Source organism: Tursiops truncatus, chromosome 3 (assembly GCF_011762595.2).
Source record: "Tursiops truncatus isolate mTurTru1 chromosome 3, mTurTru1.mat.Y, whole genome shotgun sequence".
NCBI lineage: Eukaryota > Metazoa > Chordata > Mammalia > Artiodactyla > Delphinidae > Tursiops > Tursiops truncatus.
The window spans coordinates 161529919-161555796 of NC_047036.1; the positions used below are offsets into that span (position 1 = coordinate 161529919).

At 40.6% G+C, this 25878-nt stretch overlaps 1 protein-coding gene across 2 annotated transcripts in view; it reads left to right on the forward strand.

The window, feature by feature from the left end:
- LOC101325451 (uncharacterized) overlaps positions 1-12992 on the forward strand; it is a 50824-nt gene extending 37832 nt beyond the window's left edge. For both annotated transcript variants that reach the window (XM_019930757.3, XM_033854080.2), the window contains 3 exons: positions 8244-8370; positions 8559-8619; positions 9020-12992. In XM_019930757.3, the coding sequence (XP_019786316.2) occupies positions 8244-8370; positions 8559-8619; positions 9020-10676 (1845 nt within the window). In that variant the 3' untranslated portion in view covers positions 10677-12992. The remainder of the gene's footprint in view (positions 1-8243; positions 8371-8558; positions 8620-9019) is intronic.
- The last annotated feature ends 12886 nt before the right edge of the window (positions 12993-25878 follow it).

Sequence of the window (25878 nt, forward strand, 5' to 3'; positions counted from 1 at the left end):
TTTTTTTGTTTTGGGGGGGTTGTTTTAATTAATTTTTGTTTGTTGTTAGTCATCCATTTTATACATATCAGTGTATATATGTCAATCCTAGTCTCCCAGTTCATCACACCACAACCCCCATCCCTTACCGCTTTCCCCCCTTGGTGCCCATACGTTTTTTCTCTACTTCTGTGTCTCAATTTCTGCTAAGCAAACCAGTTCGTGTGTACCATTTTCTAGGTTCCACATATACGTGTTAATATACGATATTTGTTTTTCTCTCTCTGACTTACTTCACTCTGTATGATAGTCTCTAGATGCATCCACGTCTCTACAAATGACCCAATTTCATTCCTCTTTATGGCTGAGTAATATTCCATTATATATGTACCACATCTTCTTTATCCATTCGTCTGTCGATGGGCATTTAGGTTGCTTCCATGACCTGGCTATTGTAAATAGTGCTGCAGTGAACATCGGGGTGCATGTGTCTTTTTGAATTATGGTTTTCTCAGGGTATATGCCCAGTAGTGGGATTGCTGGGTCATATGGTAATTCTATTTTTAGTTCTTGAAGGAACCTCCATATTGTTCTCCATAGTGGCTGTGTCAATTTACATTCCCACCAACAGGGCAAGAGGGTTCCCTTTTCTCCACACCCTCTCCAGCATTTGTTGTTTGTAGATTTTCTTATGATGCCCATTCTAACTGGTGTGAGGTGACACCTCATTGTAGTTTTGATTTGCATTTCTCTAATAATTAGTGATGTTGAGCAGCTTTTCATGTGCTTCTTGCCCATCTGTATGTCTTTGGAGAAATGTCTATTTAGGTCTTCTGCCCATTTTTGGATTGGGTGGTTAGTTTTTTTAACATTGAGCTGCATGAGCTGTTTATATATTTTGGAGATTAATCCTTTGTCAGATGATTTGTTTGCAAATATTTTCTCCCATTCTAAGGGTTGTCTTTTGGTCTTGTTTATGGTTTGCTTTGCTGTGCAAAAGCTTTTAAGTTTCATTAGGTCCCATTTGTTTATTTTTGTTTTTATTTCCATTACTCTAGGAGGTGAATCAAAAAAGGTCTTGCTGTGATTTATGTCAAAGAGTGTTCTTCCTATGTTTTCCTCTAAGAGTTTTGTAGTGTCCGGTCTTATATTTAGGTCTCTAATTCATTTTGAGTTTACTATTGTGTATGGTGTTAGGGAGTGTTCTAATTTCATTCTTTTACATGTACCTGTCCAGTTTTCCCAGCACCACTTATTGAAGAGGCTGTCTTTTCTCCACTGTATATCCTTGTTTCCTTTGTCATAGATTAGTTGACCATAGGTGCGTGGGCTTTATCTCTGGGCTTTCTACCCTGTTCCATTGATCTGTGTTTCTATTTTTGTGCCAGTACCATACTGTCTTGATTACTGTAGCTTTGTAGTAGTCTGAAGTCAGAGAGCCTGATTCCTCCAGCTTCGTTTTTCTTTCTCAAGATTGCTTTGGCTGTTCGGGGTCTTTTGTGTTTCCATACAAATTGTGAATTTTTTTTGTTCTAGTTCTGTGAAAAATGTCATTGGTAATTTGATAGGGATTGCACAGAATCTGTAGATTGCTTTGGGTAGTATAGTCATTTTCACAATGTTGATTCTTCCAATCCAAGAACATGGTATATCTCTCCATCTGTTTGTATCATCTTTAATTTCTTTCATCAGTGTCTTATAGTTTTCTGCATACAGGTCTTTTGTCGCCTTAGGGGGGTTTATTTCTAGGTATTTTTTTGTTGTTGCAATGGTAAATGGGAGTGTTTCCTTAATTTCTCTTTCAGATTTTTCATCACTATGGTATGGGAATGCAAGAGATTTCTGTGCATTAATTTTGTATCCTGCAACTTTACCACATTTATTGATTAGTAGTTTTCTGGTGGCATCTTTAGGATTCTCTATGTATAGTATCATGTCATCTGCAAACAATGTCAGTTTTACTTTTTCTTTTCCAATTTGTATTCCTTTTATTCTCTGATTGCCATGGCTAGGACTTCCAAAACTATGTTGAATAATAGTGGTGAGAGTGGACATCCTTGTCTTGTTCCTGATCTTAGAGGAAATGCTTTTACTTTTTCACCATTAAGAATGATGTTTGTTGGGCTTCCCTGGTGGCACAGTGGTTGAGAGTCCGCCTGCCGATGCAGGGGACACAGGTTCGTGACCCGGTCTGGGAAGATCCCACATGCCGCGGAGCGGCTAGGCCCGTGAGCCATGGCTGCTGAGCCTGCGCGTCCACAGCCTGTGCTCCGCAATGGGAGAGGCCACAACAGTGAAAGGCCAGTGTACCGCAAAAAAAAAAAAAAATGATGTTTGCTTTGGGTTTGTCATATATGGCGTTTATTATGTTGCCCACTTTCTAGACAGTTTTTATCATAAATTGATGTTGAATTTTGTTAGAAGCTTTTTCTGCATCTATTGAGATGATCATATAGTTTTTATTTTTCAATTTGTTAATGTGGTGTATCATATTGATTGACTTGCGTATACTGAAGAATCCTTGTATCTCTGGGATAAATCTCACTTGATTCATGGTGTATGATCCTTTTTAATGTGTTGGATTCTGTTTGCTAGCATTTTGTTGAGGATTTTTACATCTATATTCATCAGTGATATTGGTCTGTAATTTTCTTTTTTTATAGTATCTTTGTCTGGTTTTGGTATCAGTGTGATGGTGGCCTCATAGAATGAGTTTGGGAGTTTTCCTTCCTCTGCAAATTTTTGGAAGAGTTTGAGAAGGATGGGTATTAGCCCTTCTCTAAATGTTTGATAGAATTCACCTGTGAAGCCATCTGATCCTGGACTTTTGTTGGAAATTTTTTTTTTTTTTTTTTGTGGTACGGGGGCCTCTCACTGTTGTGGCCTCTCCCATCGCAGAGCACAGGCTCCGGACGCGCAGGCTCAGCGGCCATGGCTCACGGGCCCAGCCGCTCCACGGCATGTGGGATCCTCCTGGACCAGGGCATGAACCCGTGTCTCCTGTATCAGCAGGCGGACTCTCAACCACTGTGCCACCAGGGAAGCCCTGTTGGAAGATTTTTAATCACAGTTTCAATTTCATTACTTGTGATTGGTCTGTTCATACTTTGTTTCTTCCTGGTTCAGTCTTGGAAGGTTATACCTTTCTAAGAATTTGTCCATTTCTTCCAGGTTGTCCATTTTATAGGCATAGAGTTGCTTGTAGTAGTCTCTTAGGAAGGTTTGTATTTCTGCAGTGCTTGTTTTTAACTTTTTTCCTTTCTAATTTTATTGATTTGAGTCCTCTCCCTCTTTTTTAAAAAAAATTTATTTTATTTATTTATTTTTGGCTGCTTTGGGTCTTCGTTGCTGCGTTGGGCTTTCTCTACCTGCAGCGAGCAGGGGCTACTCTTCATGGCGGTGCATGAGCGTCTCATTGCAGTGGCTTCTCTTGTTGCGGAGCATGGGCTCTAGGCGCCTGGGCCTCAGTAATTGTGGCACATGGGCCCAGCTGCTCCGCAGCATGTGGGATCTTCCCAGACCAGGGCTCGAACCCATGTCCCATGCATTGGCAGGTGGATTCTTAACCACTGCACCACCAGGGAATCCCTCCCTCTTTTCCTTGATGAGTCTGGCTAATGGTTTATCACTTTTGTTGATCTTCTCAAAGAACCAGGTTTTAGTTTTATTGATCTTTGCTATTGTTTTCTTTGTTTCTATTTCATTGATTTCTGCTGTGATCTTTATGATTTCTTTCCTTCTACTAACTTTGGATTTTGTTTGTTCTTCTTTCTCTAATTCCTTTAGGTGTAAGGTTAGATTGTTTATTTGAGATTTTTCTTGTTTCTTGAGGTAGGCTTGTATAGCTATAAACTTCCCTCTTAGAATTGCTTTTGCTGCATCCCATAGGTTTTGGGTCATCGTGTTTTCATTGTCATTTGTCTCTAGGTATTTTTTTGATTTTCTCTTTGATTTCTTTAGTGATCTCTTGGTTATTTAATAACGTTTAGCCTCCATGTGTTTGTGTTTTTTACATTTTTTTCTCTGTAATTGATTTCTAATCTCATAGTGTTGTGGTCAGAAAAGATGCTTGATATGATTTCAATTTTCTTAAATTTACTGAGGCTTTATTTGTGGACCTAAGATGTGATCTATCCTGGAGAATGTTCTGTGCGCACTTGAGAAGAAAGTGTAATCTACTGTTTTTGGATGGAATGTTCTATAAATATCAATTAAATCTATCTGGTCTATTGTGCCATTTAAAGCTTGTGTTTCCTTACTAATTTTCTGTTTGGATGATCTGTCCATTGGTGTAAGTGAGGTGTTAAAGTCCCCCACTATTACTGTGTTACTGTCAATTTCCTCTTCTAGAGCTGTTAGCAGTTGCCTTATGTATTGAGGTGCTCCTATGTTGGGTGAATATATAATTGTTACGTCTTCTTCTTGGATTGATCCCTTGATCATTATGTAGTGTCCTTCGTTGTCTTTCGTAACATTCTTTAAAGTCTATTTTATCTGATACGAGTATTGCTACTCCAGCTTTCTTTTGATTTCCATTTGCATGGAATATCTTTTTCCATCCCCTCATTTTCAGTCTGTGTTCCTAGGTCTGAAGTGGGTCTCTTGTAGACAGCCTATATATGGGTCATGTTTTTGTATCCATTCAGCAAGCCTGTGTCTTTTGGTTGGAGCATTTAATCCATTCACGTTTATGGTAATTATCGATATGTATTTCCTATTACCATTTTCTTAATTGTTTTGGGTTTGTTATTGTAGGTCCTTTGCTTCTCTTGTGTTTCCCACTTAAGTTCCTTTAGCATCTGTTGTACAGCTGGTTTGGTGGTGCTAAGTTCTCTTAGCTTTTACTTGTCTCTAAAGCTTTTGATTTCTCCATCAAATGTGAGTGAGATCCTTGCTGGGTAATCTTGGTTGTAGGTTCTGCCCTTTCATTAAATATGTCATGCCACTCCCTTCTGGCTTGTAGAGTTTCTGCTGAGAAATCAGCTGTTAACTTTATGGGAGTTCCCTTGTATGTTTTTTGTCATTTTTCCCTTGCTGCTTTCAATAATTTTTCTTTGTCTTTAATTTTTGCCAATTTGAATGGGACTCTGTGCTTCCTGGGCTTGGGTGGCTATTTCCTTTCCCATGTTAGGGAAGTTTTTGCCTATAATCTCTTCAAATATTTTCTCAGGTCCTTTCTCTCTCTCTTCTCCTTCTGGGATCCCTATAATGCGAATGTTGTTGAGTTGAATGTTGTGCCAGAGGTCTCTTAGGCTGTCTTCATTTCTTTTCATTCTTTTTTCTTTATTCTGTTCTGCAGCAGTGAATTCCACCATTCTGTCTTCCAGGTCACTTACCCATTCTTCTGCCTCGGGTATTCTGCTATTGATTCCTTCTAGTGTATTTTTCATTTCAGTTATTGTATTGTTCATCTCTGTTAGTTTGTTCTTTAATTTTTCTAGATCTCTGTTAAACATTTCTTGCATTTTCTTCATCTTTGCCTCCATTCTTTTTCGGAGGTCCTGGATCGTCTTCACTATCATTATTCTGAATTCTTTTTCTGGAAGATAGCCTATCTCCATTTCATTTAGTTGTTTTTCTGGGGCTTTATCTTGTTCTTTCATCTGGTACATAGCTCTCTGCCTTTTCATCTTGTCTTTCTGTGAATATGGTTTTTGTTCCACAGGCTGCAGGATTGTAGTTCTTCTTGCTTCTAGGGCTATTCCTCTTAAATGAGAAAGTTCTATTTTTGGATCAATGAAGCATTTACTTGTGATTTCTAGAAGTGTCCCAGTTTTTTCTTTCACGTTTCAATCTATAATGAATTGGCTATTGCCCATGGAATACAGGGGAATACAATGTTTTTCCCAGTTAGATAACATTTTGTTAGAGATATATTTTGGGAGAGGTAACATCTTAGTGATGTTTGGGTTATTTCTAAAAACATCTTTTGTATTTTCATTTATCTCATTCTCCTTTAATGTTACCCAACAAAAATTTTAAATTTTTCCCATGAGGATCATTAAATATCTCGTTCATTTTTCTTTAGTACCGAATTAAATTTGTTCTGGAGGGAGCCAGATGCAAACTTCCAGATGGTCTTTCCTAGTGTAATCACATAGGAAGGGCTCAAGCCTACAAGCAGCGGGTTGTGACAACACATATAAAATAATTGTCTTCCAGAGAAGCTCATTAGAGCCTCAATACCCAGAGTGATTTTGGGGAGCAGATCACATAGGAACTCTGCCTAAGCATAATGAAAGTTCAGACGCTCATAATGAAAAGCGTTTATAATGTACCATAAACAGTTTAGACACACTGAGCCACTCTTATCAGGTTGGTGGGGTCACTCATAAATCCCAGTTCCCAGAGACCAACAAAGGACAAACATGGTGAGCAGGCATTCCTAAGAATCAGCGATCTCAGACTTGTTAGTAACTCTCTTCTGCACACTTCACAATAGGACATTGTTAGGAGCAAGCGCTACAGATACACCATAGAAAGTGTAATTAGAGCTGATGCAAGCAGCTCAAGCAGGAAGTGGTTACTTCCTCACAAATTTAACAGCATCATGAACATGTGGAAATTATACATTTTTACTATGATCACTTAGTCTTACTGTTCTCTAATGGTAGGGTCCAGAGCACATTGGAAAAATTAGAGAAATGCTACACAAATAAATATTTCCATTTTAAGACCATCGATTCCTGTGAGAAAAACTTCTCAAGAACTGGGGATTTCTTTTTCTGTTCCTTAACTGAATAGATAAATTCTACCATTGTAATTACTGTGTGGGAACCTTTTCTCTGTCCCCTGCACGTGGACATCAGTAGGTTAGTGATCTTTTACAGAGACCAGCATTTAGGGAAGTTATGTGGTTCCTATGCCCAGACGTTGCGCTATCATGTCCCTGTGCACCACATGGAGGCATGGAAATGAGAGAAGTGGAAAGGCAGCCTCTCAAGTGGCTGGTTGAGAATCACTGCCTCCTATAATTGGAGAAGATAAGTTTTATGTTTTTTAGAGGAAAGCACTGCTGGACCCTTTGTGTTTTATAATGATGGGCACGTTCACCATCAAACCATTGTGGTCTTCAGTGGCCTCTGGTGCAAACTGCAATTCTTATTCAGTTCCCCAAGGTCAGCAAGGTCCAGGGTACACTGTTATGGTTTTGCCGGAAAATGCTCTTCTGGCATTTATTTTCTCAGTATATGCACATATATGTGGTAAAGATGGTGAGAAGCCACTCTGAATATAGGGATTTTGTGGAGGTCTAAGTTGTCATGCCTTCTTTCTCATGCCTGAGTACTAACTTCAGAATAGCTTCCTAGCCTCATGAAATAGGACAGAGATAAAAAGGAGTAACTGAGTATCTGTCAAATATTTTTACAGGCAAGTTAAACTTAATACTTTTCCACAAGATTATTTTTATTCAGCCAGTTGCATCTGACTACTTCTGATAGCCTGGAGTACTTTAGGACAATATGGCCAGCTGGACCTAGTGATAAGCTGGATTTCCACAGGTCTCCTGTCCTTGTCACGTTTGGTGATGGGAATGGAAGAAAAAGCTTCCAGTTCACTGTGTTTTTTTCCATTAAAACCTCATGCAAGGGGCTTCCCTGGTGGCACAGTCATTAAGAATCCACCTGCCAATGCAGGGGACATGCGTTCAAGCCCCGGTCCAGGAAGATCCCACATGCCACAGAGCAGCTAAACCCATGCGCCACAACTACTCAAGCCCGCACACCTAGAGCCTCGTGCTCTGCAACAGGAGAAACCACCGCAACGAGAAGCCCACACACCACAACAAAGAGTAGCCCCCACTTGCCACAACTAGAGAAAGCCCGCACGCAGCAACGAAGACCTGACACAGCCCAAAATTAAGTTATAAAAAAAAAACACCTCATGCAAATGTGATCCTGTGTTTCATGGAGTGCTATGTGATAGATATGGTGGGTATTAAAGGAGGTGGATTTTTCTTACGAGGAGTTGATGATCTGGAAATACTTCTTTCGTTTGGAGTTCACATTTCTCCAGCGTGCTCTGGATCCTACTGTTAGAGAATGATAAGACTTAAGTGATCATAGTAAAAATGATTTCCATGTGTACATGATGCTGTTGAATGTGAGGAAGTGGTCATATAGAGAATAAGGATTTTGATGATCAAGTCACAGAATAAATATTTCAATAACAGCATCATATGTGAACTTCTTGTGAATGGACTACAGATTCCCACTACTGTCTATCTCACCCATCTTCCTGTACACATATTTGTGATGTTTTAGGACCCAGTGGCCTTTGAGGATGTGGCTGTGAACTTTACCTTGGAGGAGTGGGCTCTGCTGGGGCCTTCACAGAAGAAACTCTACAGAGATGTGATGCGGGAAACCTTGAGGAACCTGGCCTCAATAGGTAAGGATGATGACATTCCTTCACTTAATCAATTAGAGAACAAGTGTTTCCTGCCCATCAGTGTTGTTCTAAGATGTGGAATGGGGAAAGGGAATACTTTGGTAAGTAAATCATAGTTTGAGGTCATCATAGACCTGTGAAATAATAATTTTCCTATAATTTATTGATCTTTTTGGTTGGCATTTCAGGGGAAAAATGGGAAGACCATAACACTGAAGATCAGTACAAAAACCAGGGAAGAAATCTGAGGTGAGTTGCACTCACAGTTTAAAGCAGTGTCCCACAAGAGAATCTTCTTATGTCATGAAATTTAGAAACAAGTAGACACAAAAGGGCCCAGCTTCAAATTTATTTATTCTCAGAAAATTTTTACCAAAAAAATGTTTTCTTAACTGTGTCATGGATGTTCATTGTTTCCCAAATAGTTTACTTTAAAACATATTCAGAGACTGCATATATGAATATCACTATGATAATAGCAATGGTTGAGCTTTCTTGTAGAGCATTCAGTATATTCACTTTCAAACTTACATGGTGCAGAAAAACCTAATACTTTCCCGATAAATGATAAAAATGTAATACTAATATTTACTGTAAAATCATTAACAAAGAAATCATTAACAGTGTGCTTCTAATTTTTTTTTAACAGAAGCCATACATTACGGAGATGCTGTGAAAGTGAAGAAGGTAGTCAGTGTGGCGAAAATATCAGCCTTATTCCAAATCTTAATCTGAACAAGAATTCTACTGCAGTAAAACCATGGGAGTGCAGTGTGTGTGGAAAAGTCCTCATGAGTCGTTCATCCTTTAATAGGCACGTTAGATCTCACACTGCACCCAAACCATCCAGGTATCAGGAATGTGGAAAGAAGCCTTATAAATGTAAGGTATGTGGAAAAGCCTTCAGTTATCTCCAGCCTTTTCAGAAACATGAAAGTAATCATAGTATAGAGAAATCCTATAAATGTAAGGAATGTGGGAAATCATTTAGATATCGCCAATCTGTTCGAAAACACGAACGGACTCACACTGGAGAAAAACCCTATCAATGTAAACAATGTGGGAAAGCCTTTCGATATCATCAAACCTTTCAAACACATGAAAGAACTCACACAGGGGAGAAACCGTATGAATGTAAGCAATGTGGTAAAGCCCTCAGTTGTCCAAGTTCCTTTCGAAGTCATGAAAGGACTCATACTGGAGAAAAACCCTATGAATGTAAAAAGTGTAGTAAAGCCTTCAGTTGTCCCAGTTCTCTTCGAAAACATGAGAGAACTCATACAGGAGAGAAACCTTATGACTGTAAGGAATGTGGGAAAGCCTTTATTTCTCTTGGAAGCTTTCAAAGACACATGATAACACATACTGGAGTTGGACCTTATAAATGTAAAGAATGTGGAAAAGCATTCAATTGTCCCAGTTCATATAGAATACATGAAAGATCTCACACTGGAGAAAAACCCTATGAATGTAAACAGTGTGGTAGAGCCTTCAGTTGTTCCAGTTCCTTTCGAACACATGAAAGAACTCACACTGGAGAGAAACCTTATCAATGTAAGGAATGTGGAAAAGCCTTCCATTGGCTCACCACTTTTCAAGTCCATGTGAGAACTCACACTGGTGAAAAACCCTATATATGTAAGCAGTGTGGTAAAGCCCTCAGTTGTCCCACTTCATTTCGAAGACATGAACGGACTCACACTGCAGAGAAACCCTACGAATGTAAGCAATGTGGGAAAACCTTCAGTTCTCCTTTAGGTTTGCAAATACATGAAAGAACTCACACTGGAGAGAAACCCTATAAATGTGAGAAATGTGGGAAAGCATTTGTTTCTCTCACAAGCTTTCGAAGACACATGATGACGCACACTGGAGATGGACCTTATAAATGTAAGGAATGTGGGAAAGCATTTAATTGTCCTAGTTCATTTCGAATACATGAAAGAACTCACACAGGAGAGAAACCCTATGAATGTAAAATATGTGGTAAAGCCTTCAGTTGTTCCAGTTATGTTCAAGTACATGAAAGAACTCATACTGGAGAGAAGCCCTATGAATGCAAGGAATGTGGGAAAGCCTTCATTTACCGCACAACCTTTCGAGGTCACATGAGAATGCACACTGGTGAGAAACCGTATAAGTGTAAAGACTGTGGGAAAGCCTTTAGTCGACCCAGTTCATACAGAAGCCATGAAAGAATTCACACTGGAGAGAAACTTCTTGAATGTAAGCATTGTGGGAAAGCCTTTAATTGGCCCACATCCTTACATAAACATGTCATGAGAATGCACACTGGATATAAGTGATAAATACAAGAGTTTCCTATCTTAACAAATACTGGGCTGGCCAAAAAGTTCATTCGGGATTTTCCGTAACATCTTACAGAAGAATGAACTTTCTGGCCAACCCAATACATTCAAAGTCATATGAAAACTCTACTGGAGAGAAATGCTATAACATGTAAATAATATGGGAAAGCCTGATGTAGATTAATTCATATATAATGCTCCAAAAAATTCATAACATGAAACGTTTTAAAAGTTAAAAATATATCTTTATCAGTGGCTTATTCTGAAACTCAGTCTCTAATTATGGATTCTACTTGTTAATTTTGCAAAATGAACACAACACTGAGTTGAAACAATTCTGTAAGTACTCTTTAAGCAATAGTATATAAGCTTAGTAGGTAGTATTTTTCCTTAAATTAGCTTATAGAATTTTTGTCTTTCCATTTTGAAATCTGTTGGATCCATGAGTGAACTGGAATATAATTGTAATGTGCCAATATTATATAATGTGCCAAAAATATATAATTTTTGTTGTTCTGTAAGTAAAGGGGGCATGGACTAATGACACTCTGGTAGTTGTTGGGATTTTCCTATTGGCTTCATGTGGCAGGTACTGGATATTTCTTACCCATTGTAAATATGCCTCTTTTATTAGAAAAACTTTGCTCTTGTCAGAAGAGCCTTCTTCCATTTTTTCCTTGCTAATAAATAGTTGGCATAAATTTGTGATTATGTGAAGTTTAACACAGAGTATAATCTCACTTGACTTAGTATTTACATCTTTTCTCTTTGTCATTTTCTCTTTACTCTTTGTCATTCCATCTGACTGTGATTTGGGGAAGAGACTTTAAGACACCCATGTTGACATCAACTGCATACTTAAACAAAGCAACCTTACATTGTTTACAAGTGCAATTATTTTAAATTCGTAGCTACAATATCTTTGCACTGAAGCAACATTTTTCCCCCACCAATGCATTAAAAATTCTCCTACATTATTCTGATATCACCAGTTAGTGTCTCTTTACCCATAATTCAATTAGAATAATTATATCACTGAAGTCAACTAGTGGTATTACCATCCCTTCATTCATATTGAGCACCTACTATGTGCCTGTGCTGTAAATACAACAGTGATCATAACTGATGTGGTTACTGCTCTCACATTGCAAGTCTGTGAGAGTAAATATAAACATCACATTTCTAGCTACTTTTTAAAGTGTTATTAACATTTAAGTTCTGATTCATTTTTGTAATAACCTTGTATGTTAATGGACCAGTAAGTCTTTATATTTGCAGAAAGAAAAGAGACCTACCTGTTACAGGACACTAAAATGTAGAATTGGAGATGCTCTCCTGGAATGTGTTGTTAACATGGGTAATATGTTGTGACCTACATTTTCTAGAACCTGTTCTTTTCATGGTTCCATGTTAGAATTCACCACTAGCCTCCCTTGCATGACACTTGGAAGGCAAAGTGAAGAAGGCCTTAGTTCTTGAGCCACACAGGAGTTTCACATATACCTGGTTCTAAACCATTTTCCTGATTCTTTGCCCTGCCAGTCCAAAGTAGGCTCATTACCACCAGCTACATGACTTCCATTTTCTCAGACCTGTTGGTTTCCACAGATACCTCCACAAGTTCCACAGCAAAGATCCCTCACAGTTTGGATTTTCCTGCAAGTCCTCATGTGTCCACCAGGCAACAAATTTAGACTGCTGTGATTGAGAACGTTTTGTGAAGCACTGACTCACCTCTTCTCTATATTGTATTTGTATAAGGTCTAATTTGTGTAGTAAACACATTGTTCTGTTGATATTGCTAGTGACTGTGTGTTCTTGATTCCACTATAGCAGCTACAGTGGTGCAGTCAGAAGAAAGCAGTGGTCCTGTAGTGAGTTCCTCTACTGCACTGTGCAGTGACTTCTGTGGCCCAATCCTTCCATGTGAGAATTAGCACCTTCCTCTTATCGGATAGATTATGGATATTTCCAATCACTCACAATTGAACATAATTTCTCAGTACATTTTCAGTTATGACTGATTGTATGTGATTGAAAACAATGGTTTTTTTTGTCAAATGCTTCTCTTTCAAAAAATCTTGTATACTAACAAATATTATCTTTTCTATTTCCTAATAGGATATATTGAAACATCCCATTGCAATTGTAGATTTTTAGATCAAGTTTGTGGTTTTTTTCAAGATAATCATTATACATTTTGATTCAGTATTACCATGTATATTCTTCCTCAGGCAAATTTTTTTTTCATAGTTAGAATTTTTGTCATGAAATGGATTTCTCATTTGTTCTTAATTAAAAACTTAAATCATGGTTTTGTTACTGCCTTCTTGCCAAAAACTGCCAGGTTCACACTTGTATTCAAATAGAGGGGTGTGGGGGACGGATAAATTGGGTGACTGGGGTTGACATATACACACTACTGTATATAAAATAGATAACTAATGAGAACCTACTGTATAGCACAGGGAACTCTACTCAATACTCTGTAATGGCCTATATGGGAAAAATATCTAAAGAGTAAATGTATGTATAACTAACTCACTTTGTTGTACACCTAGAACTAACACAACATTGTACATAACTATACTCCAATAAAAAATATTTTTGAAAAATGGATCAGAAAAAGCAATGTAAAAACAACAACAACAAATAGAGGGGCATAACGAATCATCATAATAAGGATGAACACAAACCATAAATGATAATGGGTCATATCAGTAAGAGACTGTCCAAAAGGTCTTACAGGATTTGGACTTGTCTTAGGTATTACCTCCTTTTCCAATCAACTGAGGCTTTATGAGTTTAGGTAAATTGTCAAGAACACAAACCTGGCAAGGGACAAAGACAGGGTTACTATTCCAAGCAAGGCTTTCTTGCTCAGAAGCTACTCTTGATGCTAATTTTTCAGCATCCCTCTTCTACTAGGCACTGTAGACTCAAATCATACACAATTTAGCATAAATAGGGCACTACACACTCTGGATATATAGGTGTGAAACAAGTTCTTCAAGTCCTGGCTCTTATATTTTTGTGGGAAGAGGTGACTAACAAATAGCACAATCTGGGTTTATAAGATGGAAATAAGAGCTTTGAGGAAAGTAAACAATGCTATGAGGTAATAGGGAGACTGGAATTGTGTGTCTGTGGCAGGTCAGGGCCTCATGAGTGAGGATGTCATCACTGATCACTTTTTATTTACACCATCTTGCATCTTAAACACTATTTGAGGAACTGCTTGGGTGCAGATATAAGAAGTGGAGAGCAATACAGACATCCCTGCATTCCTGGGATCAACCATAATGGTTTCCCCATAAAGATGTAGACATGGTTCATCTTCATCTTCGCCACAGTTGAAAGTTTTATTGCATGTAATAGTAATCATGAGTTTGGACATGGATTATCCAAGACTTGAGACTCCCCATTCCCATTACTTTGGGCCATGAGTAGTTTTGGTGTTTATGTTTGTATTTAACATCATTTGAAAAGATTTAAATTGCCTTTTAGGGACTTCCCTGGCAGTCCGGTGGTTAAGACTCTGAGCCTCCAATGCAGGGGATGCAGGTTCGATCCCTGGTCAGGGAACTAAGATCCCACATGACATTGGGCACGGCCAAAAATTGTAAAAAAAATAAACTGCCTTTTATATTTCCATTATAATTTTGCTGCTACACAGAAGGAGTGACACCATGAAGCCTTTCTGGTCCTCCAAGTTTGAGGAAGGGTTCTGGTCATCTGCACACTTGTAGCCAGTCATGGGTTTTCCTGTGAGTGATATCTCTGCAAGTCCAACATGAAACACTAAAAAGAGCTACGGATGTTTAGGGGGGCAGTCATCCAAGGAATAAGTGAAGTGAGCTGCAGACAGACGGCTATCCTCTTCAGTAATATCCCAAGTTAGTGGGAAAGGAGGTACGTCTGACATCCTCAAAATGGAAAGTTTTTAATGCCTTTTATAAGAAGAGAACTGGAAGCTTTTTGTTTCAATGGTCCACAGAGTTACAAAGCCCATTTTGCTGTTCATAGGTGTTATTCCCATAGTTTTAGACCTCCAGCACATGTTATGAAAAGGGAGGGAGGGCTTCCCTGGTGGTGCAGTGGTTAAGAATCCACCTGCCAACTCAGGGGACATGGGTTCAAGCCCTGGTCAGGGAAGATCCCACATGCCACAGAGCAACTAAGCCCGTGTGCCACAACTACTGAGCCTGTGCTCTAGAGCCCATGCTCCGCAACATGAGAAGCCCGCTCACTGCAACGAAGAGTAGCTCCTGCTCACCACAACTAGAGAAAAAGCCCACATGCAGCAACGAAGACCCAATGCAATCAAAAATAAATAAAAATTTAAAAAATAAATTTATTTTTTTAAAAAAGGGAGGGGGACGGATTACCAGCTTTGTGTTTCATTAAAGAGCAAAAGAAGTCTAAACTTCCTCCATGTTTTCAGTACTAACTTATGTCTTCTCTGCATGGTATAGATGTAATTTCATAATTATTTCTCAGTTGCTCTGCCCCTTCCCCAAGTATTCCTCCCATCTTTTTTTTTTTTTTTTTTTTTTGGCCACACCTTGCAGCATGTGAGATCTTGGTTCCCCGACCACACATCCAACCTGTGCTGCCTGAAGTGGAAGCACAGAGTCTTTTTTGGCCTCCTGTGTTACAAATGAAAGTCAGACACAGGGAGAACAGGGTCTTACCAAACTCAGAGCTCATAATAATGGAATCTCAGCTTAAAGGCCTAATGTGTGCCACCACCCCTACTAGGCACTGTCAAAATTGTTATGCCCAGGAGAACAGTGCACAATTGTGCACTTTTACAAATGGAATCAAAGTTTACAAACAGGGCTCACATGACGACATGGTGTTCTATTGATATTGCATTCTGGAAAAGGCAGAGGCAAACATATAGGGACCTAAAATAGATCAGTGATTAAAGGTGGACAGAGTTAGTACAAATGGGCACCATAGGGGCGTTCTTTGGGGGTAATAGAGTATTCTCCATCTTTTGGAAGTAGTATTAGTATAAATTTGTGAAAACTTTTAAATATGCTTAACAATAGTATGAAGAATTGAAGACCTAGAGAGGAAGGACTTAGTGCCCAACAAGCCTTTCTTGCAATCCCATCTTAATTAGGAAATGTCCTCTAGGGCTGCACCTGCCCACTGCCTATACACACAACTGGAGAGAAGTGAAAGGGCTCCCAGGATCTGCCTTTGACTTTAAGTCAGATTCTTCAGGCAGATCTCTGGGAAGGCAGGGGTCTAAAACAAAGGTTTACCCCACAGTTCTCCCCAAGTGGGCTCTGCCTGGGGACATACTGTTTCCAGGGCATCGGTATCATGTCTTCCAGGGCCATCTTGAGGGTATTTCTAGTTCTGAGTCCCACCTGAAACCTACTGTGTCTGCTGGGTGGGAAGCATCTATAGAAATCCAGGTCTGTCCCAATCGAAAATTTCTCTGCAGCAACGCCAGGTGGCTGTGAGCTGACAGGGCGGAACAAGCAGTGACAGAAATCATGTCATGGGGCACAACCCGCCCCCATGCTCAGTGGCCATTCTTCCCTGAGGTCAAGAGATTTTTTTTCTTCTGGGCCAATGGAGAAAGCACCACAAGTGCCTGCCAGAGACAAGTGCTCCCGGTCTGCGCCCCAGTGTCTGAGGAGGGGCGCTCGTCCAGGGCGTTTTTTTCTTATACCACAGAGCCTTGCTTTTCTGGATGCTCCCCCTGTGGTTGACTCCCTACTTTGCAGTCTACAGGATATGAGAGACACCCACCAGAGGACACCTGGAGTCTACCCCAAACCAGTGATATGTACAAGCAGGGACCCTCTGAGCTTCACCTATTTCTTGGTATCCTTCAGGTGCTTTGCCGTGTGGATGAAAGGCTCTTGGTGCTGCAACCAGGAGTCACTGCTGTGCCTCTGACGTGGGAGAGCCAACTTCAGGACACTGGTCCACAGGAGACCTCCCAGCTCCACATAATTTCAGACGGCAAAAATCTCCCAGAGATCTCCATCTCAACACCAAACCCAGCTCCACTCAACGACCAGCAAGCTACAGTGCTGGACACCCTCTGCCAAACAACTAGCAAGACAGGAAAACAACCCAACCCATTAGCAGAGAGGCTGCCTAAAATCATAATAAGGCCACAGACACCCCAAAACACACCACCAGATGTGGACCTGCCCACCAGAAACACAAGATCCAGCCTCATCCACCAGAAAAAAGGCACTACTCCCCTCCACCAGAAAGCCTACACAACCCACTGAACCAACCTTAGCCACTAGGGGCAGACACCAAAAACAACAGGAACTAAGAACCTGCAGCCTGCAAAAAGGAGACCCCAAACACAGTAAAATAAGCAAAATAAGAAGACAGAAAAACAGAAAGCAGATAAAGGAGCAAGATAAAAAAAAACCCACCAGACCTAACAAATGAAGAGGAAATACGCAGTCTACCTGAAAAAGAATTCAGAATAATGATAGTAAAGATGATCCAAAATCTTGGAAATAGAATAGACAAAATGCAAGAAACATTTAACAAAGACCTACAAGAACTAAAGAGGAAACAAGCAACAATGAACAACACAATAAATGAAATTAAAAATACTCTAGAAGGGCGCAGTGGTGGCGCAGTGGTTGGGAGTCCGCCTGCCAATGCAGGGGACACGGGTTCGTGCGCCGGTCCGGGAAGATCCCACGTGCTCCAGAGCGGCTGGGTCCATGGGCCATGGCCGCTGGGCCTGCGCGTCCAGAGCCTGTGATCTGCAGCAGGAGAGGCCACAACAGTGAGAGGCCCGCATAACACACACACAAAAAAAAAAAAACTCTAGAAGGGATCAATAGCAGAATAACTGAGGCAGAAGAACGGATAAGTGACCTGGAAGATAAAACAGTGGAAATTACTGCAGAGCAGAATAAAGAAAACAGAATGAAAAGAACTGAGGAGAGTCTCAGACCTCCGGGACAACATTAAACGCACCAACATTCGAATTATAGGGGTCCCAGAAGAAGAAGAGAAAAAGAAAGGGACTGAGAAAATATTTGAAGAGATTATAGTTGAAAACTTCCCTAATATGGGAAAGGAAATAGTTCATCAAGTCCAGGAAGCACAGAGAGTCCCATACAGCATAAATCCAAGGAGAAACACGCCAAGACACATATTAACCAAACTATCAAAAATTAAATACAAAGAAAACATATTAAAAGCAGCAAGGGAAAAACAACAAATAACACACAAGGGAATCCCCATAAGGTTAACAGCTGATCTTCCAGCAGAAACTCTGCAAGCCAGAAGGGACTGGCAGGACATATTTAAAGTGATGAAGGAGAAAAACCTACAACCAAGATTACTCTACCCAGCAAGGATCTCACTCAGATCTGATGGAGAAATTAAAACCTTTACAGACAAGCAAAAGCTGAGAGGTTCAGCACCACCAAACCAGCTTTACAACAACTGCTAAAGGAACTTCTCTAGGCAAGAAACACAAGAGAAGGAAAAGACCTACAATAACAAACCCAAAACAATTAAGGAAAATGGGAATAGGAACATACATATCGATAATTACCTTGTAAAAAATGTAAATGGATTAAATGTTCCCACAAAAAGACACAGACTGGCTGAATGGATACAAAAACAACACCCATATATATGCTGTCTACAAGAGACCCACTTCAGACCTACGGACACATACACACTGAAAGTGAGGGGATGGAAAAAGATATTCCATGCAAATGGAAATCAAGAGAAAGCTGGAGTAGCAATTCTCATATCAGACAAAATAGACTTTAAAATAAAGACTATTAGAAGAGACAAAGAAGAACACTACATAATGATCAAGGGATTGATCCAAGAAGAAGATATAACAATTGTAAATATTTATGCACCCAACATAGGAGCACCTCAATACATAAAGCAAATACAGCCATAAAAGGGAAAATTGACAGTAACACATTCATATTAGGGGACTTTAACACCCCACTTTCACCAATGGACAGATCATCCAAAATGAAAATAAATAAGGAAACACAGGCTTTAAATGATACATTAAACAAGATGGACTTGATTGATGTTTATAGGACATGCCATCCAAAAACAACAGAATACACATTTTTCTCAAGTGCTCATGGAACATTCTCCAGGATAGATCATATCTTGGGTCACAAATCAAGCGTTGGTAAATTTAATAAAACTGAAATCATATCAATTATCTTTTCCGACCACAACGCTATAGGACCTGATATCAGTTACAGGAAAAGATCTGTAAAAAATACAAACACATGGAGGCTAAACAATACACTACTTAATAACCAAGTGATCACTGAAGAAATCAAAGAGGAAATCAAAAAATACCTAGAAACAAATGACAATGGAGACAAGATGACCCAAAACCTATGGGATGCAGCAAAAGCAGTTCTAAGAGGGAAGTTTATAGCAATACAATCCTACCTTAAGAAACAGGAAACATCTCGAATCAACAACCTAACCTTGCACCTAAAGCAATTAGAGAAAGAAGAACAAAAAAAACCCCAAAGTTAGCAGAAGGAAAGAAATCATAAAGATCAGAAATAAATGAAAAAGAAACGAAAGAAACGATAGCAAAGATCAATTAAACTAAAACGTGGTTCTTTGAGAAGATAAACAAAATTGATAAACCATTAGCCAGACTCATCAAGAAAAAAAGGGAGAAGACTCAAATCAATAGAATTAGAAATGAAAAAGAAGTAACAACTGACACTGCAGAAATACAAAAGGATCATGAGAGATTACTACAAGCAACTCTACGCCAATAAAATGGACAACCTGGAAAAAATGGACAAATTCTTAGAAATGCACAACCTGCAGAGACTGAATCAGGAAGAAACAGAAAATATGAACAGACCAATCACAATGACTGAAATTGAACCTGTGATTAAAAATCTTCCAACAAACAAAAGCCCAGGACCAGATGGCTTCACAGGCAAATTCTATCAAACGTCTGGAGAAGAGATAACACCTATCCTTCTCAAACTCTTCCAAAATACAGCAGAGGGAGGAACACTTCCAAACTCATTCTACGGGGCCACCATCACCCTGATACCAAAATCAGACAAAGATGTCACAAAGAAAGAAAACTACAGGCCAATATCACTGATGAACACAGATGCAAAAATCCTCAACAAAATACTAGCAAACAGAATCCAACAGCACATTAAAAGGATCATACAACATGATCAACTGGGGTTTACTCCAGGAATGCAAGGATTCTTCAGTATATGCAAATCAATCAATGTGACACACCATATTAACAAATTGAAAGAGAAAAACCATATGATCATCTCAATAGATGCAGAGAAAGCTTTCAACAAAAGTCAAAACCCATTTATGATAAAAACTCTGCAGAAAGTAGGCATAGAGGGAACTTTCCTCAACATGATAAAGGCCATATATGACAAACCCACAGCCAACATCGTCCTCAATGGTGAAAAACTGAAACCATTTCCACTAAGATCAGGAACAAGACAAGGTTGCCCACTCTCACCACTCTTATTCAACATAGTTTTGGAAGTTTTAGCCACAGCAATCAGAGAAGAAAAGGAAATAAAAGGAATCAAAATCAGAAAAGAAGTAAAGCATTCACTGTTTGCAGATGACATAATACAATACATAGAGAATCCTAAAGATGCTACCAGAAAACTACTAGAGCTGATCAATGAATTTGGTAAAGTAGCAGGATACAAAATTAATGCACAGAAATCCCTGGCATTGCTATACACTAATGATGAAAAATCTGAAAGTGAAATTAAGAAAACACTCCCATTTACCATTGAATAAAATTTACCATTTACCAAGAATAAAATATCTAGGAGGGCTTCCCTGGTGGCGCAGTGGTTGAGAGTCCGCCTGCCGATGCAGGGGACACGAGTTCGTGCCCCGGTCCGGGAGGATCCCACATGCTGCGGAGCGGCTGCGCCCATGAGCCATGGCTGCTGAGCCTGCGCGTCTGGAGCCTGTTGCTCCGCAACAGGAAAGGCCACAACAGTGAGAGGCCCGCGTACCGCAAAAAAAAAAAAAAAAAAAAAAAAAAATATCTAGGAATAAACCTACCTAAGGAGACAAAAGAGCTGTATGCAGAAAATTATAAGACACTGATGAAGGAAACTAAAGATGATACAATAGATGGAGACATATACCATGTTCTTGGATTGGAAGAATCAACATTGTGAAAATGACTCTACTACCCAAAGCAATCTACAGATTCAATGCAATCCCTATCAAACTACCAATGGCATTTTTCACAGAACTAGAACAAAAAATTTCACAATTTGTATGGAAACACAAAAGACCCCGAATAGACAAAGCAATCTTGAGAATGAAAAACGGAGCTGGAGGAATCAGGCTCCCTGAGTTCAGACTATACTATAAAGCTACAGTAATCAAGACAGTATGGTACTGGCACAAAAACAGAAATATAGATCAATGGAACAGGATAGAAAGCCCAGAGACAAACCCACGCACATATGGTCACCTTATCTTTGATAAAGGAAGCAGGAATGTACAGTGGAGAAAAGACAGCCTCTTCAATAAGTGGTGCTGGGAAAACTGGACAGGTACATGTAAAAGTATGAGATTAGAACACTCCCTAACACCATACACAAAAATAAACTCAAAATGGATTAAAGACCTAAATATAAGGCCAGAAACTATCAAACTCTTAGAGGAAAACATAGGCAGAACACTCTATGACATTAATCACAGCAAGATCCTTTTTGACCCACCTCCTAGACAAATGGAAATAAAAACAAAAATAAATGGGACCTCATGAAACTTAAAAGCTTTTGCACAGCAAAGCAAACCACAAACAAGACCAAAAGACAACCCTCAGAATGGGAGAAAATATTTGCAAATGAAGCAACTGACAAAGGATTAATCTAAATTTACAAGCAGCTCATGTAGCTCAATAACAAAAAAACAACCCAATCCAAAAATGGGCAGAAGACCTAAAAAGACATTTCTCCAAAGAAGATATACAGATTGCCAACAAGCACATGAAAGAATGCTCAACATCATTAGAGAAATGCAAATCAAAACTACAATATGATATCATCTCACACCGGTCAGAATGGCCATCATCAAAAAATCTAGAAACAATAAATGCTGGAGAGGGTATGGAGAAAAGGGAACACTCTTGCACTGCTGGTGGGTATGTGAATTGGTACAGCTACTATGGAGAACAGTATGGAGGTTCCTTAAAAAAATACAAATAGAACTACCATATGACCCAGCAATCCCACTACTGGGCATATACCCTGAGAAAACCATAATTCAAAAAGAGTCATGTACCAAAATGTCCATTGCAGCTCTATTTACAATATCCAGGAGATGGAGCAACCAAAGTGTCCACCATCGGATGAATGGATAAAGAAGATGTGGCACATATATACAATGGAATATTACTCAGCCATTAAAAGAAACGAAATTGAGTTATTTGTAGTGAGGTGGATGGACCTAGAGTCATACAGAGTGAAGTAAGTCAGAAAGAGAAAGACAAATACCGTATGCTAACACATATATATGGAATCTAAGAAAAAATAAAAAAAGGTCATGAAGAACCTAGGGGTAAGATGGGAATAAAGACACAGACCTACTAGAGAATGGACTTGAGTATATGGGGAGGGGGAAAGGTAAGCTGGGACAAAGTGAGAGAATGGCACTACCAAATGTAAAATAGATAGCTAGTGGGAAGCAGCCACATAGCACAGGGAGATCAGCTAGGTGGTTTGTGACCACCTACAGGGGTGGGATAGGGAGAGTGGGAGGGAGGGAGATGCAAGAGGGAAGAGATATGGGAACAGATGTATATGTATAACTGATTCACTTTGTTATAAAGCCGAAATTAACACACCATTGTAAAGCAATTATACTCCAATAAAGATGTTAAAAAAAAGAAATCATGTCATGGGGCACATGTCTCTCAGCATCAACAGCCCCCACTGTCACAATTAGCAGCTCCACTAACAAGTTACTAGTGAAATCAACTTTGGGTGGGGCGACAGTTCTAAAATCCGTTGGGACAACGGGCACTCTATGAGTATTTCCCTCCCCACATCCAAAGCCTGCCTGTCACACCTCCCAGAGCCTAAATACCATGCTGGCCACAGACTGCTCAGGGCACTCGGCTGCAAGAAACTCTGCTCCTCCCCCTAGTGCTGCACCAATTAGAACAGCCACTGCCACCCACTCGACCTTCTGGAGTTGGAGGCTCTCACAGGCCCTGAGCTGAAGACCACGTACAGCTGGCTACCCATTTTGCCTTGAGTCATGAGGCAGCACCCTTCAGGCTTGCTTCACCACAGAGACCACTTCATTGAAAAGATAACAATACTTGCAGAGAGAGTGAAACATGGCTTTCTGGCATATTCCACCAACAGGAGAAAGTGTTTCCCTTGTCCTCAGTTTGATGCAATGGCTCTGAGAAGGTCTCCCTTTTTCTAGACCCAATGGCCCCTTGAGAAGCCTTCTGAGATCACCTGAGTGACCAGGAGGGTTTGTATGTTTTATGGACGGTTGCTTCAAGCACAATCAGGAGTCCACTGGAGAGCTGCTGCTTTCTATCCCTAAAAAAAAAAACAAACCACCATCCCCATTCAAAGAAGGGACCCAAGCATCAGCACAATTAATCAAACTCCTGGAAATCATTCTAGCACTAGAGGATGTCCTGGCCAACAGTCAGGTGCATCTGCACCCTTTTTTGCAAATTTTTAGGCCATTGCCAATGGTCTAGCTGTCTGGTTCAACCACCACCAAGACCTTCTTATCCAAAGTCAACCCTTTAGGGATAAAGAACTCATAATATCTTGCCTCACAATTACCCAAATATAAGTCAAGGTCAGACACATCCATGCACGTAATAAACCTCACGCTTCAAAGGCCCATTTCAATACTCAAGCCAATAAACTGACCTGAGTTTCTGAGACACATGCCTACACCTCGGACCTGATGCTATAACCTTGGCCCAGGAGGCCCATAAAATATAAAAAACATTGACAGGCCTCTGCCCTAAAGGTCTAGATAGAATGCCAGGACCCCCTCTGCCTTGGCTAACTTACAAATGTAGCTTATTCCACATTTTAAAATTCCACTGGCAATAAAATTGATCGGTTTAACTTCCAAGACTAAGGGTGGGGCTCCTACAGCTGATGGCAAATAGACTTTACAGGACCCTTCACCCCTCTTCAGGAGCTACTCATTATGCTCTGACCATGATAGATGCTTGTACAGGTATATTACTCATCTATGTCACCAGACGCCACTTCTGAAGCCAAAAGGCAAGAACCCACCAAGATACTCCTTATTGCCTTCAGTGTTCTGACCATTTTGTTGTGTTCAATTAATTTCTTAAAATATGCAACACTGGGCTCTTTTAAAAAAGCATATGGTGGAACTTTTACCTCCCTGACAACCTCAGGCTACAGCTCTCACAGAATGCCAGAAAGCCTTGCTTAGACAGACCATGTTAACATTGCAAAATTAATGCATGGTCTTCTAAACAGTTCTTCCTCCTTTCGGAGGCATTAGACTCAACCCCCAGCCTTTAGTACCCACTACTTTGTTGTGATCAGCCTTACTGGCACCTTATTAGTAGAAGTCCTCCTATACCAGACATTTATACCAATATGGTCACTCCCACAGGGCTCTGGTTTATTGTAACGGTGCCTGACTGAAGAGGATATTTCAGCCTCTGACACCTACAGCAAATGGTAAACATAGCTGAAACTCTAGGAGAAATGTAAAAGCTTACAGTAAAGTCCTATTTAACTCAGTTCCTTTCACGTAGTATATCAGGTGCAGCTTCCAACAACAAATTTAAACATCTACCAAAAGACGTAAAAAACAAAGTTTGAAGAGACGAGGCAAGCAAAGAACCAGATTCAGATTTAGCAAAGATGTTGGAATTATCAGACTGTGATTAACATGCTATATATAGGCTCTAATGGAAAGAGTGGATGTCATACAAGAACAGATGGGTAGGGGATTTGAGAAGATGGCGGAAGAGTGAGACATGGAGATCACCTTCCTCCCCACAGATACATCAGAAATACATCTACACGTGGAACTGCTCCTATAGAACACCCACTGAACGCTGGCAAAAGACCTCAGACCTCCCAAAAGGCCAGAAACTCCCCCACGTACCTGGGTAGGGCAAAAGAAAAAAGAAAAAACAGAGACAAAAGAATAGGGATGGGACCTGCACCAGTGGGAGGGAGCTCTGAAGGAGGAAAGGTTTCCATACACTAGAAGCTCCTTCGCGGGCGGAGACTGCGGGTGGCAGAGCGGGGAAGCTTCGGAGCCACGGAGGACAGAACAGCAACAGGGGTGCGGAGGGCAAAGTGAAGAGATTCCCGCACAGAGGATCGGTGCCGGCCAGCACTCACCAGCCCGAGAGGCTTGTCTGCTCACCCGCCGGGGCGGGCAGGGGCTGGAAGCTGAGGCTCAGACTTCAGTCAGATTGCAGGGAGAGGACTGGGGTTGGCTGCGTGAACACAGCCTGAAGGGGGCTAGTGCGCCACAGCTAGCTGGGAGGGAGTCTGGGAAAAAGTCTGGACCTGCTGAAGAGGCAAGAGACTTTTTCTTTTCTCTATGTTTCCTGGTGCGCAAGGAGAGGGGATTAAGAGCGTTGCTTAAAGGAGCTCCAGAGAGGGGCGCGAGCTGTGGCTATCAGTGCGGACCCCAGAGACGGGCATGAGACGCTAAGGCTGCTGCTGCAGCCACCAAGAAGCCTGTGTGCGAGCACAGGTCACTATCCACACCTCCCCTCCTGGGAGCCTGTGCAGCCCGCCACCGCCAGGGTCCCGTGATCCAGGGACAACTTCCCTAGGAGAACGCACGGTGCACCTCAGGCTGGTGCACCGTCATGCTGGTCTCTGCCGCCGCAGGCTCACCCTGCATCTGTACCCCTCCCTCCCCCCTGTCCTGAGTGAGCCAGAGCCGCCAAACCAGCTGCTCCTTTAACCCCGTCCAGTCTGAGCGAAGAACAGACACCCTCAGGTGACCTACATGCAGAGGTGGGGCCAAATCCAAAGCTGAACCCCGGGAGCTGTGTGAACAAAGAAGAGAAAGGGAAATCCCACCCAGCAGCCTCAGGGGCAGCGGATTAAATCTCCACAATCAACTTGATGCACCCTGCATCTGTGGAATACCTGAATAGACAACGAATCATCCC